Here is a 19,599-nt window from a genome sequence, read left to right as displayed (position 1 = left end):
CCAATCAGATTCTAAAACAGAACTTTATAATAATAAAAAAAAAAGGTAAAAGAAGCACCTCTGTAAAATTAGAATGGAAGATAATCTTACAGGGCAATCAGATTCAAAACAGAGAATTTTCCTCTGGGCCAAACTTTAAAGTTACAGAAAGAAAACCAGGAATACACCTTCCTCTCAGCACAGAGAAAATCACAAGCCAAAACAAAAATAATCTAATGCATTCCCTTGCTAGTACTTACTAATTCTAATGGAGTTGGATTGCTTGCTTCCTTGATCTGTGTCTGGCAAGCTCACAGAACAGACAGACCAAAACCTTCTCCCCAACCCCCCCCCCCGATTTGAAAGTATCTTGCCCCCTTATTGGTCCTTTTGGTCAAGTGCCAGCCAGGTTACCTGAGCTTCTTAATCCTTTACAGGTAAAAGGATTTTGTGCCTCGGCCAGGAGAGATTTTATAGTACTGTATACAGGAAGGTTTGTTACCCTTCCCTTTATATTTGACACCTATGACCAGAATAGATACCAGCCTTACCAGCGACCACACTACCCCACATACACCCAGCAATTCCATAGATCTCACAAGCAACAGCAGCGCCAGAGATCCAGGTACCAACGCAACCGTCCCAACTTCTCGACAGCATCTCAACCCCCTCCAACCAATAAGCAAATTTGAAGCCTTGGTCGAGGGTATAGAAAACAATATTCCCACTTCAGTGCTTACACCGCCTGCCCCTATTTTTGGTCACCGCCTACACCCATTCTCCGATCAATGGAGCAATATTACCACCGACAAGTGGGCTTTAGAGGTTGTCACAGTTGGCTGTTCTATCCCTTTCCTCTCCCCACCTCCCATCCACCCACCCTCCCCGTCCCTCTTCAGGGACCCCTCTCACAAGCAACTGCTCCTCCAAGAATTACAACATCTCCTTCAATTGGGGGCAGTGGAAATCGTGCCTGAACAACACAGAGGGAAATGTTTCTACTCCCATTTCTTCTTAACAGTAGAAAAAAGAAAAAAAAAAGGGGGGGGGGGGAGATGGCTACCGATCCTCAACCTCAGGCAGCTAAACTAATTTATCAAAAAGCAAAAGTTCAGAATGGTTACCCTCAACACCACAATCCCAGCCCTGGAGCAAGGCGATGGTTTTTAGCCCTCGACCTACAGGACGCTTATTTTCATGTGACTATTCACCCAGCCCATAGATGTTTTCTTGATTTTACCCTCAGTTCTACACATTTTCAATACAGAGTGTTGCCCTTCGTCCTATATACTGCCCCCCACCCCAGTTTTCTCCAAACTCCTAACCAGGGTTATGGCCCCCCTCAGGAAACGAGGTTATAATATTTCCTTACCTCAACGGTTGTCTCCTCAAAGCCTCAGTGTTCGACGAAGCTCTTTGATCCATGCAGCTTACTGTCGCTTGCTTCCTTTCCCTTGGCCTGCAAATAAACAAAAACAAATCCACCTTATTTCCTACCTAACAAATGGAATTAATAGGAGTGCACATGGATTCCCAAACGGGAAAAGCGTCTCTCCCACTGAGTCGTTTCAACACCATAAAACTCGTGGTTACAGAACTTCGCAACAGTCCCCAGGTCACTGCACAAGACTGCCTGCAACTATTAGGCCACATGGCCTTGTGTACTTTCGTGGTAAAAAATGCACGCCTATACATGAGGTGCTTCCAAGCTTGGTTGGCCACGGTTTACAGACCGAAAGTACACGCTCTAAACAAGCCTCTATCCATACCCTTCAGAGTCAAAGACTCCCTCCGATGGTGGACAGTTCCCTTTAACCTCTGCTCAGGAGTCCCTTTTCTCCAGGACTCCCCATCACTCATAATGACTACCGATGCATCTCTCAAGGGATGGGGAGTGCACATTTCCCACCACGCAGCCCAGGGGCTGTGGTCTTCCACCGAAGTCTCCATACACATAAACGTCCTAGAACTGCGAGCCATACGCAATGCCTGCCGTCACTTCCTCCTATTTATTCAGAACGAACATGTTCGGATAATGACAGACAACATCGCTTGCATGTTCTATGTCAACAGGCAGGAAGGGGCTCGATCTCACTCAGTTTGTACAGGAGCCATGAAGCTCTGGAATTGGTGCCTCACGAACAACATTGGGATATCAGCTGCCTATCTTCCCAGGGCCCTGAATACCGCTGCAGACGAACTAAGCAGACGTTTTCCCTGGGATCACAAATAGGAGATAAACAACAGGATCATACGCAATATATTTAGCGTTTGGGGCTATCCAACCCTGGACCTCTTCACGACTGCGAAGAACAAGAAATGTCCCAAATTTTGCTCCAGAGCGGGATTGGGTAAACGTTCCCTAGAAGATGCATTCCTGATCTCATGGGGCCCAACACTTAATGTGTGCTTTTCCCCCAAGACTGGTTCTCCACAGAGTTCTGACAAAGTTACCAACAGATCGTGCCACGGTAATTCTGATTGCCCCGTCACGGCCCAGACAACCATGGTTTCCGTTCCTCACCATAATGTTAATTCGCCCACCGATTTCATTGCCCCTCACTTCGAACCTCCTATCGCAGCAACACGGCCAATTTCTTTGCCCCCCAACCTGTCCATGCTTCGCCTCAAAGCTTGGTTCCTACATGGTTCTCCCAAAATGAACTAGCATGCTCTGAGCAGGTTCAAAGAGTGCTCCTACATAGCAGAACACAATCTACTCGCATCACCTATCTCCGAAAGTGGAAGCGATTCACACAGTGGTGCTCAGCTAAACAACTTCCTCCTACTTCTGCACCTCTTCTGTCCATACTTGACTACCTATTAGACCTTGAGCAATCTGGCCTTTCTTTCAGCTCCATCAAGGTCCATTTAGCTGCTATTACAACTTTTCATGACAAGATCGAAGATACCTTTGTTTTTGCTCATCCAATCACCAAGCGTTTTCTCAAAGGGCTCCAATCCCTATACCCGGACATTAAATCTCCTACCCTTCCATGGGACATTCACTTAGTATTATCCTGCTTAACTAAACAACCATTTGAGCCCCTAGCCACTTGCTCCCTCTTACACCACTCTATGCAAACAGGATTCTTAGTGGCAATCGCCTCCGCCAGACGTGCAGGAGAAATAGCAGCTCTCATGGCGGACCCACCGTAAACACTATTTTTTAAGGACCAGGTTACCCTCCGACTACACCCTAAATTTCTTCCAAAGATGCATTCGTCATTCCACATCAATGAGCCGATACACCTACCAACCTTCTTTCCTAAACCACATGCAAACTCTTGAATCCACAATGCATACATTAGATGTACACAGGGCTTTGTCCTTATATTTGGATAGAACCAAGCCCTTTAAAAACTCTTCTAGACTCTTTGTCTCCATTGCAGAGTGCCCCAAAGAGACACCTATTTCTATCCAGAGACTTTCAAACTGGATTTCTGACTGTATCCGACTGTGCTATCAAATAAAGAAAGTTACGCCTCCAGCCAGCATCAGAACTCCCTCCAGTAGATCTGTGGCTACCTCCGTGGCTTTTCTACGCAAAGTTCCTCTGGCTGACATCTGTAAAGCAGCCATTTAGACTTCTGAACACACATTTGTTAAGCATTATGCCCTTACTCAAGCATTATGCCCTCTCTCTGATACACGATTAGGCAAAGCTGTATTATCTACTGCATTCCTACCAAATCCAAAGTCCCTACGTCCTTGAGAGACACTGGTTTTAAGTCACCTGGAGTGGAACACCCAGAGGGACATCTCTCTCTCGAAGAGGAGGTTACTCACCCTGTGCAGTAACTGACGTTTTTAGAGATGAGTGTCCCTGTGGGTGTTCCACTACCCACCCTCCTCCCCTCTACTTTGGAGTTGGGGTAGCCTCCGTTGTAGATAAGGAACTGAGGAGACCGGTCGCGCACGCACACTATTAAGGTACACTCAGGGCGGGGGGGGTAGGCTCTGCGCGTGTGTGACTGGTACGAATATGGCTGTAAAAATCTCCCAAGCAAAGGCGCAGGGATGCACCAACACCTGGAGTGGAGCACCCACATGATCACGCATCTCGAAGAACGTCAGTTACTGCACAGGGTGAGTAACCTCCTCTTATTCATGAGATTTCATTTTTTAAAAGTTAGAGGTTTTAATTTTGGAGAGCTTTGTGTTCCAAGTGTCAGTGAAAGAAACCATTAAAAATCTAAGTGGTTTTATTTTGTTTCATTGAATTTAAATATTGTCCATTACTGTATCTTTTCTATGTTTATATATTTGCTTAATTTATTAAATGACTATAAGATATTAAATATTTTATTATTTAGATCATGATACTGCTATTAACAGATACAGTCGGCTGTCAAAAAGAAGAGAGAATGAAAAGGTTTGTGAGACGTACTTTTAAGCAGCCTCTTTAGAGGAGGTAAACCAAAATATTATAGAATAGACATAATCTCCAATGATAGCAAATAATATAGCATACAGAGTAGACTTTACTTAAAGTCTGATAGTTCAGGTTCTAATAGTCGAGACAACTTTGTACAGCAGACAAAAGCTGCTTTTGCATTGTAAGAGTGGCATGTAATATTTTTAAAATGCTGTGAGTCTAAGGATGCAATATTATATTCAGGTACATTTGGTTAAAGAGAGAACTCAGTGCTGGAAAAACAAAATGCAGGGTTTGGTTACCATGGATTCCTCCTCCATAATCTTTGGAAAAGGAGTCATGGGGCAAAAAGTGCTATTTCTGATATACAGTGGATTTTTTTTTAATAGTAATGTTTCAGTGCTGGTTGTAAATAAACCTGTACAGAAAGGATATGCAAAACAAGTCACAAACTTTGTGACTTTTTTTTTCTCTTTAGGTCAAGTATGAAGTTACAGAAGATGTGTATACTTCCAAGAAGAAACAGCATCAGACCATGATGCATTATTTCTGTGCATTAAATACTCTTCAGTACAAGAAGAAAATAGCCATGCTGGAACCCTTGCTAGGATATATGCAAGCTCAGGTGAATATGTCAAACACTGAAAGTTGTAGCTTTAAAATAAGGTTGGAGAGTACCTTTCACAGCGTTGCTGGTAGGAACTTTCTCACGGCATTGTTGGTGACTGTTGAGTAAATCTTTGGCACTGACAAGTATGCAGAGAAGCTAAGAATTGAATGACTATAGCAATGGTATGGTCTTCTCACCTCCAGAAGAAGGGGTTCTGCAGTTCAGTATTGAAGCACATTCTGAGGGAATGATATGGGGAAGCTTGTACTTTTACTCTCCTTTGGCAGCTGTTCTGAAGAAGACTTAGGGCTTGTCTACACTGCACTGCAGTGAAGACTATGCGGGGGTGTAGATCTCACTGAAGTCTTGTGATCTAACTATCCCATGTTAACACTGCTGGTGTGAACTGAAAGGTACTGAATTTGTGTTAACGTAGTCCTGTTTGAAAGAGGACTATGTTCATGCAAACTACGTACCTTTTTGTTCAAGCCAGCAGCGTCCATGTGAGGCAGTTAGGATTGCAACAGTTTGGTGCACTCTGCAACTGATGCCCCCATAGTTCTCACTGTGGCACAATGTAGACCTAGCCCTAGAGTCAATCATTGCAGTCTCATCACTGCTGGAATGCTGGAGGCACTGGAATGGTGTTCACAATCATTCTGGCTCAGTTTAGTAGCTAACTTAATAAGATAATTGTTAACAATTCAAATTTCTTTTTACATATATGTTCAGAGAGAATATGACAAATCACTTTCTGCCTCTGTCACTAAGTTTTAAAAAGAAACTGTAGCCCACAGGCTTGCCTTTACTATAGTCACTGCCTTGCCTTCATTATACTTAGCTGTTTTCATTATATTCAGCTGTAGCACAAGAAACCTACTGTATCCTGTAAGACATTAGTGAAGCCTAAGCTAGCACAAGTGTGGTTAAGTAGGCCGTAACTCTTGGCATAGATCAACGATTACCTTTTTTGATTTTAGGAACAAAGAAGAGCTTGCTCACTAGTAGGAGGTAGAATGTTCCAGTAAGTGCTACCACAAGAAACATGGAAGTAGTAACCATAAATGGTAGTTACACCTATAGAAGAAGGACACCTCAACATTAGTAGGATGAGGAAATACAAAAAAGGAAAATGGCAAAAACCCCTATTGAATAATGCATTTGATTTAGTGGCCTCAGCATAACACAGAAGTTGCATCCCAGCCTGTGGGGCTAAGAGAGAGATATAGCCCTTGAAAGGGGCCAGAATGATGGCCACTGGTAATGAGGAGGAAAGTGATGGTGATGAGGAAGATAATGACTAACATTTCAGATTTTCCTGCAAGGGGTGATCTGAGTATATGGACATGCAGATGTACTTCTGTAGTGTCTCTGTCTACCTCACTGAGTTAGTGTTTGTGATTTTTTTTGCTAAATGTATTAATAAACTACTTGGAAATATAGAGGCGTTCCTATAGTGTGAGTGTTGCAATTGTGCACTTCGGGGTTCCCAACTATATAGTAATTTTAATAATACTGGGCCTGATCTTGGGGCAAGAACCTGTCAACCCTCGAAGTGATAACTGGAATTCTTAGATTATGTATTAATTATATTGATTACCAATGGATCAGGCTACAGAACTTGAGTCATCATTCATTTTCTTTGCTATGTGAGTATATTTGGTGAAACTCTGACCTCATTGAAATCAATAGCAAATCTCCCATAGATGTCACTGGAGCCAGGAATACACCAATCTCCTACTTTGTTTTTATGCAGAACTACCCATAAGAATTGTTTAAGTGTCTTTTAAAGTGAAGTCGCAATGAAAATTATTTTTGCTCAAACAGATCAAAATTTTGTAGTAAAAAACAAGCTAATATAGAGACCTTGTGAGAACATGTCATTACCAGAGAACTTAGCCTCCTCTTCTTTCCCTTCATAAAAGGATTATTTTACCCCCATATTGTGATTGAAATGTTTCCATGTTCTTCTTCAGTATGAGTACTACTGCTTCTCGTCTACAGCTCCAGCATAGAAGTAGGAACTAAATTTGAATATCTTCTGCTGTAAAGCCGAACAATACAGCTGCATTCTGTTTACATCTTATCTGAGCGGTGTTGTGAGGCGTGAAGGATATGTTCCAAAATCTTTAGATTTAGCGGGACGGATAGATCAACAATCACAATGATTTTAGAGTTCCTACTATTGGATCTATTACTAGGGTTTTAAAAGAACAGAAATAGATGGGTTTTGTTTGGTTTGTTAAGTGAAAGGTTTTTCTCTCTCTTTTAAGATAAGTTTCTTTAAAATGGGTTCAGAAAATCTTACTGAGCAACTGGAAGAATTTTTAACCAATATTGGCACAAGTGTACAGAAGTAAGTTCTTGTTCTTATTTGTTTAATTGTATCCTTAATGCCTAATTTTGCCTTCACTAATTTTCTTTTTTGAGTCTGCCTACTGCTACATCATCTCTGTTAATAACACATTGTATTTTATGCTATTTTAGTGTTCGCAGGGAAATGGATTCTGAGGTAGAAACCATGCAGCAGACCATAGAGGACTTGGAAGTAGCTAGTGATCCATTATATTTACCTGATCCTGACACAACAAAATTTCCTGTCCATAGAAATCTAACACGGAAAGCTGGCTATCTGAATGCAAGGAAGTAAGCTACCTACTATTATTTTAAAAAGTCAGAAGAATTTTACTCATTTTAAAAAAAGGCACGTTGGATAAGGAAGTGATGTTTATAAAAACAGCTATATTGGACTGTACCTAAACATTTAATTGGTCAAATTGAACTAGCCACAGTGAAGCTTGATATGCTTCCTTTCTTTATATTCTCCTCACGATAGATTGAGTTGTGGATTATTTAGCATTAATTTTTGGATTTTAGTAATTGGCCCACCTATTAATACTTTGCATTATTCATTCAGTGATCTTAAAGGAAAAGTAAGTGTTGTTCATGCCATAAGACAGAGACACTGAAACAGAGAGATCAGGTGACTTCCTCATAGTCACAAGAACCTAGCAGTCAGGAACAGAGACAGACCTTCTGATTTCCACCTAGTGGTTAGAGAAATTATGCTCTTTTGTTAATAAAACTTAATCCCCTGGATATTTGTGCCTACAAAAGAAATATGGAGATATATGTATTTATTCATTATTAATTGGGTTGTAATCTCTGAAAAAGCCAGTATTTGAAGGATTAATACTATATTATGTTGCTCATTTTCTATGTAAAATACAACTTTAGGATAAAAAGTTTGGGTTACAGTAGAATAAGAGTTTGTACTTCTGAAATATAAGGAAAACACGTTATGCATTATACTAAACAGACTTTTGTGAACATGCATGGTAATTTAAAGGAGTGCTCTTTGGCCCACTAGAGGGAGACATTATTCCACATATGTAAAGGCAACCTATTGGTTTTACAGTTGGTTTAAAAACGAATGAAAGCTATAAAGTTCAGTGCGTGTGTTCCCAGTTTATACCATGTTCTGCATACATGGAGAACTTCATAAAAATCAGTCTAATGTTACAACAAGAACCTAGAGGAAAAGTACTTTCCTGACCTTGAACTATGAATTATTTAAATAGTTCAACTTTTGTAGCTAATGTTGAAGTGAGAAGATCTGTACAAAAACAAAGATGAAGTTCTAGTGTTGGGTATTCTCAGTGCAATACCCCAATTTATTTATCATGAAATTTCTCTTATATAGATCTGCAGAGGCTGTATGCTGTGGTCCATAGCTCCTGCAGTCTCTTCCTGTGAATCAAATAAATACTTGGGGTGGAAAGTGATGGATCTTTAGTTGGCTATGTTGATATTAATACTTGACATCTAAATTAAGTCTTCTCAGTGGATTAAAACAAAATGCATTGTTTTTGTTAAAGAACTCTTGATCCTACCACCAAAGGGGAAAGGAAAAAAGAAGACCCTTTGATTTTTGTGACCCATAAAGCAACGCTCTAAACACCACTGGTTAAAACACAATTGGTTTAACCTTTACTTCTAATTACGTTTCTTATAGCTGTAACAGTTGGCTAGCATATTACTTTTACATGGTTCATCATATAACTAGGATATTTAAACCAGTTTAGCTTAAAGTAAAAGGGTACAAATGGTGAAGAAACCAACTATGTTGTGTAAATTAATCTAGGACTTAGTAAAAATCTATTGGGTTTTCTTTTCTTAAAAAGACTTGGAGGTCTTGTTTTTCTGATTTTCTTTTCTATTTTTCTAATTTAGAGGTCTGACTTAAATATGCAATCCACTAAACCAGTGTCTCCCTTCTTGTTTTAGTAAGACTGGGCTGGTGTCTTCCAGTTGGGACAGACAGTTTTACTTTACTCAGGGTGGAAACCTAATGAGTCAGGCAAGAGGTGACGTAGCTGGAGGACTTGTCATGGACATAGACAACTGTTCTGTGATGGCTGTGGACTGTGAGGACAGAAGATACTGCTTTCAGATAACATCTTTTGATGGCAAAAAGTTAGTATTCATTCTTATGATAGTGTTATCAGTAAATGACGCTATATTCATTAACTAACTGGAAAAAAAAGACAAATTTCAATTTTGGCTGGTGAAAATTTGAACAGGGGTTTTTGTTTTGTTGTTTAAAACTCTGCCTTTTTTTCCTTCACCATATCCTAAACAGCCACATGGAGCTGCTGATAACAGGTTGGAATAATCAAAGCCCACAACAGTTCCATAACCATAAATGGTTATATTGCATGTTGAACAAGCTGTAATCTATATTCATTTAAACTGTGTGAACGTCACTTTTTATTTGGACAATTCCAAAACATTTGCACTGAAATCTGAATATGTATTAAGTGACAGGTTTCAGAGTAACAGCCGTGTTAGTCTGTATTCGCAAAAAGAAAAGGAGTACTTGTGGCACCTTAGAGACTAACCAATTTATTATTATTATGCTCTAATAAATTGGTTAGTCTCTAAGGTGCCACAAGTACTCCTTTTCTTTTTGTATTAAGTGAGACTCAGAGTGCTAGCATGTGGGATAGCTTTCCATTTGTTGTTGGAGCAATGCTTCTGGGATTTAACCCTCAAATTTACTTTATTAACAAGATGTTTATTAGTATAAATACAGTATACCATAGTAAATACATTTATTATTATTACTTAGGTTTGTCCAGCTCTAAATAACTGAGATGTCAAACAGATAAAATTCAGTGTAATTCTTGCAATTTTTGCTGAGCGATAGTCCCGTTCAAACATTTAACATTCACTACAAACCCCAGAATCCTTCCATACAGCTTTAAGTGTAACCTCTTACTTCTGATGTCCATAGACTAGACTTTCAGGCATGAAATGCAGTCCTGGACTCGTAGAAAATGAGCTGTTGATTTATGTATGATATCTGTGAACTAAGTATGTACCCAAGCTTGAAGATACTTTTAAATAAGATTTGAACACAGCCTTAGCTGTTTGTAATGCAATTTCATTCTAAAGATCACATAACTCTCTTGAGCTATTTAACCATAACTTATAACAAAAATCCATTATACAGGTAGATGGTGTATTGTATTAGAAATGTAAATATTCTGCTATAAATTGGTGTTTTGAGATAATCAAGTATAAGTACTCTTGCATTCCCTACCATTGCAACCTAACATTCAGCCTTAGAACCATCCGGTGTTTATAGCATGTTGTTAGGGCTGAATTCCCATTGCCATTTGAACACAAAAAGATCTTGATTGTGCTATAGCACACTCTGATCGCCTATGAGACCACTTACAAAATTATTATACATATTTATAATAGCCTAATTTTTTTAACAAACGTGCATAATAACTTGCCTTGATGTTTTTCTGTTGATATTTTCTAAAAAACTGTTAGTCTTATACGCATGGATGTGAAAGTGATCTGAATAATGACTTTATATACATAGAAAATATGAAGCGCTTTTCAAAATCCTTCATAAAAAGTTTTTTAAAACAATGTTTTTGTATCTCTATCAACAAAATCATCCATAGCTTGGGTATCTTTGATTCTTACCCTTCCCAGCAATTTTAAAACTGAGGTTATCATACCAAAATAAGTATTGCTTTTTCATGAGAAGCTCCAAATTTAGCAGGGTGCAGCACAGCTTCTTATGTTTTCTTCTAGAAAGGAAGATTCAATATTCAGTTCTTTACTTTGTGCAATAAGATCTAGATCCTGGAGAAAAAAGGTTGGCGCCATCTACATTAACACTTTTTTCTTCTGTTTGGACACTTGCAAAGCCCTGTCATTGTTTTGGGTATGAGATAGTGAGCTGACTAGTGCTTGTGGGGCATAGGCAGTGGGGCTGTTTCATTGCTGTATAGACTTTTGGATTCCACCTGGAACCCAAGCTCTGGGACCCTCACCTCACAGGGTCCTAGCACCCAGGATCCAGCCTGACCCTCTACACAGCAATGAAACAGCCCCGAGTCAGCTGATACAGGCCAGTCACTGTATCTAGTTTCTGTGTAAACATACCCATGGATGTGAAACTGTCTAGCCTGTTTCAGACTACCTGACTGTTCAGTTGCTGTGTGCGCACAGCTAGCACCTTTGCCTGATTTTTGCATAGAAATAAGATTGCATCTTCAGTTAAATCTAGCTTCCATTTAGTATGCATGCATAGCTCCCAGTGTTGTTAGTACAAGTTACATTAATATATCAAGGGGAAAATTTACCTCAAGACAAAAAGTTACTGAAAGGATCTTTCACTTTCAAATAATTGAGCCTGAGAATTTTTTTTATTCTCTCTTCTTTCAGATCTTCAATCTTACAGGCAGACAGTAAAAAAGATTATGAAGAGGTAAGCTTACAGCAAGTGTGTGGTGGTTCAGATGCTTTTTCTGATAATTCATTACACGTAAGAAATATTCCTTAGGTTATCAAAGTGAATAGTGACCTGAAGATTTCTTCTACCCATACTGACATGTCAAGAAGGTGTCCCTTTATTTCTACCCTGGAAAAAAAAATCTGTGCCAGCAAAAGTGACTGTCAGTGGAGACCTATAGGTTTAACTTGGAGGAAAAATAGCCAGCATAGTCATTGGCAATGACTGTGGAAACAAACACTGCACACCTTTTTGGGGGCAGTAGCGGGGGTGTATACTTGAGTCAGCCAGCTACAGAAAGCAAAAGAAAGCCCAAAATAAAATATCCTGAGTGCCATGTTGCAAAACAAGAGGAAAACCACACCCAAACTTTGTTTAAAAAGCATTCAGTCAAAAGATCATAGAATTAATGTTGTAAAAATCATGCTGTCTTAGTGGCATTGCTATAGTTATTTTTGATGGTAGCTTTAGAACCGAGTTAAGAAGCAAGCACAGGATCATCCATCCTTGGCAAGAAGCTCAGAGGCTGAGTATAGAAAGGCATTTAATGCTTTCACTATCTGTTAGGAAGACTGCATGTCTCACTGCCCACTGCTGGGTGATCAAAGAAACAAATACGTTTCAAACAAAAACTAAATGTTTGTTTGCTTTCTGGTTGCATTCCACACTCATTCTTGTGTAAGGGTTGAGGTCCCTAGATCCACCTTGCAGCAAGAATGCACCTATCCTGGTGCCACTGATCACTCTTTCAATGAAAAACCACTCTTGTTGAGAGTGATTTATTTACATACAAGCGTCAGACCGACCCAGTTATAGTCGAAGGTCACAATGTAAAGGTTCTTAGCTGACTCTTCTCATCTGCTCTCTGCCCAGACTCTTCTCACATCTAGTGCAGCTCACACTATAGGTGGAAGACAACCAGATTTTGCCAATGTCCCCATCCTGGGATTAAACAGTCATGCCATATACTTCGTGTCCATCCCTCCTGGGCTTCTCTCTTTAAGTCCAATCAGGGCTTTCCCCAGTGTCCCTGAACCTCCACCAACCCCTCCCAGCTCTGTCAGAATCTACACTGAGGTAATTCCCGAGCCTTTCTTTTCTCAGGCTTTCAGCAGCACTTCTTTCCTTCCTTATCAGGGGACTTTCAGCCCTCCCCAGGAAACTTCCAACAGCTTGCTCCTGTCTTTTTCTTCATCTGGGGAATTTGGCAGACCTCACTGGTTGCCCCTGCCTGAACTTTCTTACTCTAGTTAGCTCCCTCGCTCTAGCCTAGAGAGGGCCTGCAGAGAATGTGTCTTTCCTCCCTGCATCTTCCTCCCACTACTCTGAACTCCTTTGTGAGAAGCTCTGAGTCACTCCCCAATTATGACTGATAGATAATTGATTTGCCCTCAAGTGGAATGAGGTGAGCTAAATAGCCTCTACTCCAGGGGTTCTCAAACTGGGGGTTGGGACCCCTCAGGGGGTTGCAAGGTGTGATAAATGACTTGCGGGGTGGGGAGCTCCCTTTGAACAGGCAGCTAGCTGTAAAATCAGCTGTTCTCTGCTTGCTTTACCTGTAAAGGGTTAAAAGCCCCCAGGTAAAGAAAAGGAAGTGGGCACCTGTCCAAAAGAGCCAATGGAAAGGCTAGAACTTTTTAAAATGTGAAAAAAACTTTCCCTTTGTCTGTTGTTCTCCGGAGACATGGAACAGCAATGCTATAAGCAGGAATTCTGTGTAAAGTTTGAACCAGATATGAAAACCATCAGATCATACTTAGAACTACAACCCAAATATGTAAGTAAATTAGGAATGTTTAGGAAGAGGCGATTTGGTTTATTTCTTTATTTTGGCTTTTGGATCTGTGCTAACCCCAGATGCTTTTGTTTGCTTGTAACCTTTAAGCTAACCCTCCAAGAAAGCTATTTTGGGTGCTTAATTTTTGGAATTGCTCTTTTAAAATCTAGCAAAAGCCTAAGTTCCAGATGTAGTTTCTTCCTTTTTGTTTTTAATAAAATTTACCTTTTTTAAGAACAGGATTGGATTTTTGGTGTCCTCACAGGTTTGTGCATATGCTGTTTGATTTGCTGGTGGTAACAGCTAATTTCCTTTTTCTTTCTCAGCTCTTCCCTAGGGAGTGGGGTGGGGTGGGGTGAAGTGAAAGGGTTTGAGGGTACCCCACAGGAGGAATTCCCAAGTGCTCCTTCCTGGGTCCAAGGGTTTTTCCTTTTTGCATTTGGGTGGTGGCAGCGTTTACCAAGCCAAGGTCAGAGAAAAGCTGTAACCTTGGGAGTTTAATACAAGCCTGGAGTGGCCAGTGTTAATATTTAGAATGCTTGCAGGCCCCCACCTTCTGCACTCGGAGTGACAGAGTGGGGATTCAGCCATGACATGAGGGTATTACATGGGGGTTCGCAAGCTGTCAGTCTCCACCCCAAACCCCACTTTGCCTCCAGCATTTATAATGGTGTTAAATATATTTAAAAGTGTTTTTAATTTATAAGGGGGTCATACTCAGAGGCTTCCTAAGTGAAAGGGGTCACCAGTACAAAAGTTTGAGAACTACTGCTCTACTCGGAGGCAGCTAATGAGTCTCAGAGGACTGGTCCCATTCCCTCTTGAAGGGACCAGACACCCTGTGACACTTTCAAACAACTCTTCTTTCAAAATGGAGGGTAAATCTAGCATGCACTGTAGTTGCCTATGCAAGTGGATATCAGCTGGAAAATTGGTCAGTGTTTATACTCAGTGCCAACATCTTCGGGTGTTGTCAAGTATAAACGCAGAGAGAATGAAGACAAAGAGTAGAAGTTCACATAATCTTTTCCCTAAACATTTCAATGTAGAGGGGAGCTTTTAAAATGTGAAAATAGAAATAGTTTAGTAGTGGTTTACTACATTCTTAAAATGTAATTGTTATGAGCTAACAAAGGAGGTACTCCATGATACAATTTAGACTTCATTTGGGCATCGTTCTCCCTCTAGAGCTGAAGACTGAAAAGGATCTGTTAGCAAACTGCTCAGATAAAGCCTATTGACCAGACACATTTCACTAAACTCTTGAATCTATTTAGGGTTTTCCAGAAACTCTGTGGAGCAAATCTGTTAAACACCTTTAAATATTTGCTAAATAAAAATATTTATTACCTTGCTTTCATTTTTAATATAGACTTTCTTGCATCAAGAATAAAAACTTAACATTTGTAAGCTTTTAGATTTCTACAATGCAAGTATGAGCAGGCAGTTAAAGGGGGATATATGCAAAATCATGCTGCTCTGTGTTGTTGCTGAATATACAGTGCAATCAGGGTCCCATGCACTTTTACAAGGACCCCTAAATTCCTGTGATAGTTTTCTCACCTGGATATACCCTTCATTCCCATCATCCCTTCCCCAGCCCCCCACCCCCACCCGCACAACTATGAAACATAACTGAAAATACTCACTTGTAAAACCATTCAGTTATTTTTGACAGTGATTGTTTTTGAAGATGGGTTTTTCGCTAAGATGCCCAATTGATCCAGCTCTGATCCCTGGGCCTCAGCTCCCATCACATTGTCCAGAAGGCAATCTCATAACCTCCTTTTCTCATGCGTGCCAGAGAATGTGGGGGAGCTTGTAGCCAGCTTCAGCAGCTCACCTCCCAAACTCTTTGGGCCTCTGTTGCTGCACTGTTGTCCAAGTAGAACAGCTGGCTAGCCTATAAACTCCTGGCTACAAGCTGAATTCTAGCTTGGGCTCCATGGAACAAGGAAAAGTTGATAAACAAGAGGCCGCTGCAAGAAGTTTCAGTAAGGCAGGGAGATAGAAAACAAAATATTGGGTGCTGGCTGCAATATTCTGGAGGTAAATTCTGCTGTACGGTGTGACTTTCACGGCGGGAACGTGGTGGTAAGAAAAATCAGCTAAAATATTTAAACAGGTTTTTAAAACTACAATATACTTACTAATGTTTCTTTTTTTTTCTTTCTCTTTTAGTGGATATGTACAATAAACAACATCTCTAAACAGATATACCTAAGTGAAAACCCTGAGGTAACTTTGATCATTTGTTTTATAATATCCAAAACTAACCCAAAGGAATACATTTAAATTTAGATGTGTATTCATTTTAAGAGATCTGCTCGACCTAATTTTATAGTATGAAATTAATTTGAATGTGTCTTACATCTCAGACTAGAAATTTTTCATGGCAGGAAATGTAACTTTGTTTTGTAAAGCAGTGCGTGTATTGGCATCACTATAAACTTTTATAAGCAAGTAATATACATTTCTTCCACCTGAATGCTGAAAAGAGGGCACGTTAAAAACTAACATTACTGAAAACATAAATAACATTCTAAAAATTGGTTTTCAAGAACTTGTGTCTGTATTTTGCTTACCACAAAACATTGTGGTGAGCAGTGGAAAACTTCACTTTCTAATCAAGCTGACCGTCAAATAATCCTATGAATAGGGCCCTACCAAATTCACAGCCATGAAAAACGCATCCCGGACTGTGAAATCTATATATTATAGGGTAAAAGCACACAAGAGACCAGATTTCACAGGGGAGACCAGCATTTCTCAAATTGGGGGTGCTGACCCAAAAGGGAGTTGCAGAGGGGTCACAAGGTTGTTTCAGGGGGGTCGCAGTATTGCTGCCCTTATTTCTGAGCTGCCTTCAGAGCTGGGCTCCCAGCCAGCAGCCGCGGTTCTCCAGCTGTTCTGCAGCATCGCCATCAGCAGCAGTGCAGAAATAAGGGTAGCAGTACCACAGCCCCACCTACAATAACCATGCGACCCCACGACAACTCCTTTCATGGGTCAGGACCCCTAAGATTACAACAGCGTGACATTTCAGATTTAAATAGCTGAAATCCATGAAATTTATGATTTTTAAAATCCTATGACCATGAAATTGACCAAAATGGACTGTGAATTTGGTAGGGCCTTATCTATGACAAAATTAACTTAGTAACAGTTTGTGTAGGAAGGAGGCCATGCATGGAGCTAATCAAAGTGGTCTTGATCATTCAGTAGGTGGCAAAATATAACTCCGGTTATTCAGAGGTCTTGGAGGACACCCAAAATGTTAGTAAATTAGGGTAATTGGTTGAATAAATACTCAGACTTCTTACTTGCAACTGCGAAGTCATTCTCACAGGTGATGTTCCTGCTTTCTGCTAATCCTGTGGGGTATGAATATAAATCAAATAAGATACTCTTCTGCCTCAGGCCTTTGGCAGGTGCAGTGTTGTGAAGTACCAGAATGGTAACCTTCCATTGATCATATTCTAGAGTTGAGAACTAGTGGAAGCATAATATACAGGCACTATATCAAATTGTACATGAATCCACTATGGAACCATGAAATATAAGCTCCTCATTAAGTACTGGAAACTTGACAAGTGTAGATCTGCCAGTTCAATAACAAACAAAACAAACACGTTGCTTGTGATACCAGTTTTCAATTTTTGGACTAATAATGAGTTTGTGGATAATAGCAAAGCTATTTGTGTGACAATGTCTAAATTAACTAAACTGTAAATAGGAAACTAAAGGTTTTTGTTGTCCCTACTATGCAATCACTAACATCAATGAAACAAATGTGAGTTACATACATGTATATTTTGATGAATACAGAGTTGGGGCCATATATCATCCTGGTATTAATAGGTGTTGCCACTGATAGGAACATGGGGTTCCAGCATAGATTTAATTTATAGTTTCTCCTATTGCATGTAAAATTTAAACTGAACATTCTAAATTGAATTTGACGAGAATGTTTTCAGTTACCTTTTTTCTTTTAATTACGTAGGAAATTGCTGCACGTGTAAATCAATCAGCTTTGGAGGCTGTCACCCCCTCTCCATCCTTCCAACAGAGACATGAGAGCATGCGGCCAACAATGTACATTACGGAACAGTTGGTCATTTTAAGAGCACATTTCTAATGGGTGTCTGGTGAAGGCTTCTAAAATAACATGATTTGCAGAAAAGGTTTCAGTTGTCTACAGTGACTTTTAAAACCTTTAACAGGATAAAAACAAGTTCTTGAACAATGTAGCAAATGCATTTTTGATAAATATTTTAATGTTCTATGATGTACATTAAGAAATAAATGATCCAGCACTGTATCCAGTTTTGGTACTTTACCATTTAAGCCATGTGACTAATTTGTTGGCTTTTGACAATCTTGATTCAATTTTCTCAATATTTCTAACAATTAGCATCAGACTTCTAGCTGTAGGATATTTCACATTCTAGTATTTCACATTCTAGTATCTCAGTGATGAGAGAAAGTAGTAAATGATTGAAATTGAATCTAGACTGCATTTCTTTATACTTTGTAATGATAGTATTGTTTCTCTTAAGTTTCTTCTAATATTTGTCTTGTTTTATTTTTCCCAAGTTTCATAATATTATATTTGTGTCCACCGTGGAGTTTCATTTGTTATCTATAAGCTTACATCGCTCTTTGTTTTGTTTTAGACAATCTCGGCCTCCAACAGCTCGTACTAATAGCTCTGGGTCTCTGGGATCTGAATCAGCAGCTTTATCAGCACTTTCCTTGGATTCCCTTGTTGCCCCTGACACACCGATACAATTTGACATAATTTCTCCAGTTAGTGAAGATCAGCCTGGTCAGGCAAAAGCCTCAGGGCAATCGGGCAGGTAGGAGAAGCAATGGAAGAAAAATCCTTGTATTTGTCTGTTTTACAATTACAGAAACAAAAGTAAGGAAAGTGAATCCAGCCAGTAACTCCATCATGTGTATTTTCTTTGCTTTGACGTTTTTTGTGACAAGTATGCAGAGAGCAGGCCTGCAAAACAGTATCTTTTTCACGCATAATTGTGAAACTGCCAAGTATTTACTGTAAATTCAAGATGTAGTTTTTCAGTTTTGCAGCAGCTTTTCTCACCCTGTTTAACAGCTTATGCGTCATAATCATTTGGTTTTAAAAAGTATATTTTCCTTTCCTATTGCTTGCTCGCTCAGCACCTTGGGTATTTCCTCTTGGAAACTCAAGAGAAATTTGGTAGCCCTGCCTCCAGGTGGTGATGGCATACTGATGACACTCTTCCTAAACTAAAAGGTGAGTGAAAATGATCTAGGCTTCTAGAGCAATCGTAAACAGACAGGTTGAGAATTGTCTTACAGTTCTCCCAAAATATAAAACAACTTCTTTCTTCTGCTTGTTTTTGTTTGTTTTATTTTCCCATTCAAAATAAGATGCCTGATAAGATACCGTGCATTGCCTTTACAGAACTGTTTGTACAGAATTCAAGTTAATTAATCTTTGTTGTTGATAGTAGATCCCATTCATCTGAGGGAAACTGAAAACTATTTTGTGACTTAAGTCTTGTGACTTATGGGTGTCGTCTTACAAAAAATATTTGATTTGTGAGTTTGACCCCCATGTTGGAGTGTCTATTACCAGAGAGAAGAAACTTAGAGTTCACACAGAAGAAAATCGTGTGATGTACAGTATTCAACTCAACTCATTTTTCCTTTTCGTTAGAAGAATAATGAGACTATTAAACAGTGCATCAAATTAAGTACAACATATTGATTAAAATAGGTTGATAAGAACTGAACTGGATTCTAGGCAATGAAAAGCATATAATAGCGTACCAAAAACTCATGTCAACAAAGATATTTTTTTCTATCTTATATATTCATGATTTTGTCTCAGGTGGGAAAGATTATATAGAGATGCAGTCAATATTTCCCTAAAAAGATTTTTAAAAAACCACTACTCCATTTGGTATAGATTGGAAACATGCTATACTTGTCTTAGTACCATTATCACAATACTTTTTTAAAAATCGTCACTGTGTTTCAGGTACAAA

The 19,599-nt window shown here is 39.6% G+C and overlaps 1 protein-coding gene across 3 annotated transcripts in view; it reads left to right on the top strand.

Annotated features, from left to right (window-relative positions):
- The window catches only part of APPL1 (adaptor protein, phosphotyrosine interacting with PH domain and leucine zipper 1), a 53,988-nt gene that overhangs the window by 22,866 nt on the left and 11,523 nt on the right, over positions 1–19,599 (top strand). For all 3 annotated transcript variants that reach the window (XM_073351491.2, XM_073351493.2, XM_073351492.2), the window contains 9 exons: positions 4,296–4,354; positions 4,836–4,982; positions 7,241–7,323; positions 7,455–7,613; positions 9,255–9,443; positions 11,718–11,760; positions 15,743–15,799; positions 17,565–17,656; positions 18,238–18,420. In XM_073351491.2, the coding sequence (XP_073207592.1) occupies positions 4,296–4,354; positions 4,836–4,982; positions 7,241–7,323; positions 7,455–7,613; positions 9,255–9,443; positions 11,718–11,760; positions 15,743–15,799; positions 17,565–17,656; positions 18,238–18,420 (1,012 nt within the window). The remainder of the gene's footprint in view (positions 1–4,295; positions 4,355–4,835; positions 4,983–7,240; positions 7,324–7,454; positions 7,614–9,254; positions 9,444–11,717; positions 11,761–15,742; positions 15,800–17,564; positions 17,657–18,237; positions 18,421–19,599) is intronic.

This window comes from Lepidochelys kempii, chromosome 7 (genome assembly GCF_965140285.1).
Source record: "Lepidochelys kempii isolate rLepKem1 chromosome 7, rLepKem1.hap1, whole genome shotgun sequence".
NCBI classification, from domain to species: domain Eukaryota; kingdom Metazoa; phylum Chordata; order Testudines; family Cheloniidae; genus Lepidochelys; species Lepidochelys kempii.
Note: the sequence above shows the minus strand (reverse complement) of the source record. Positions and strands in the feature narration are given on the sequence as shown.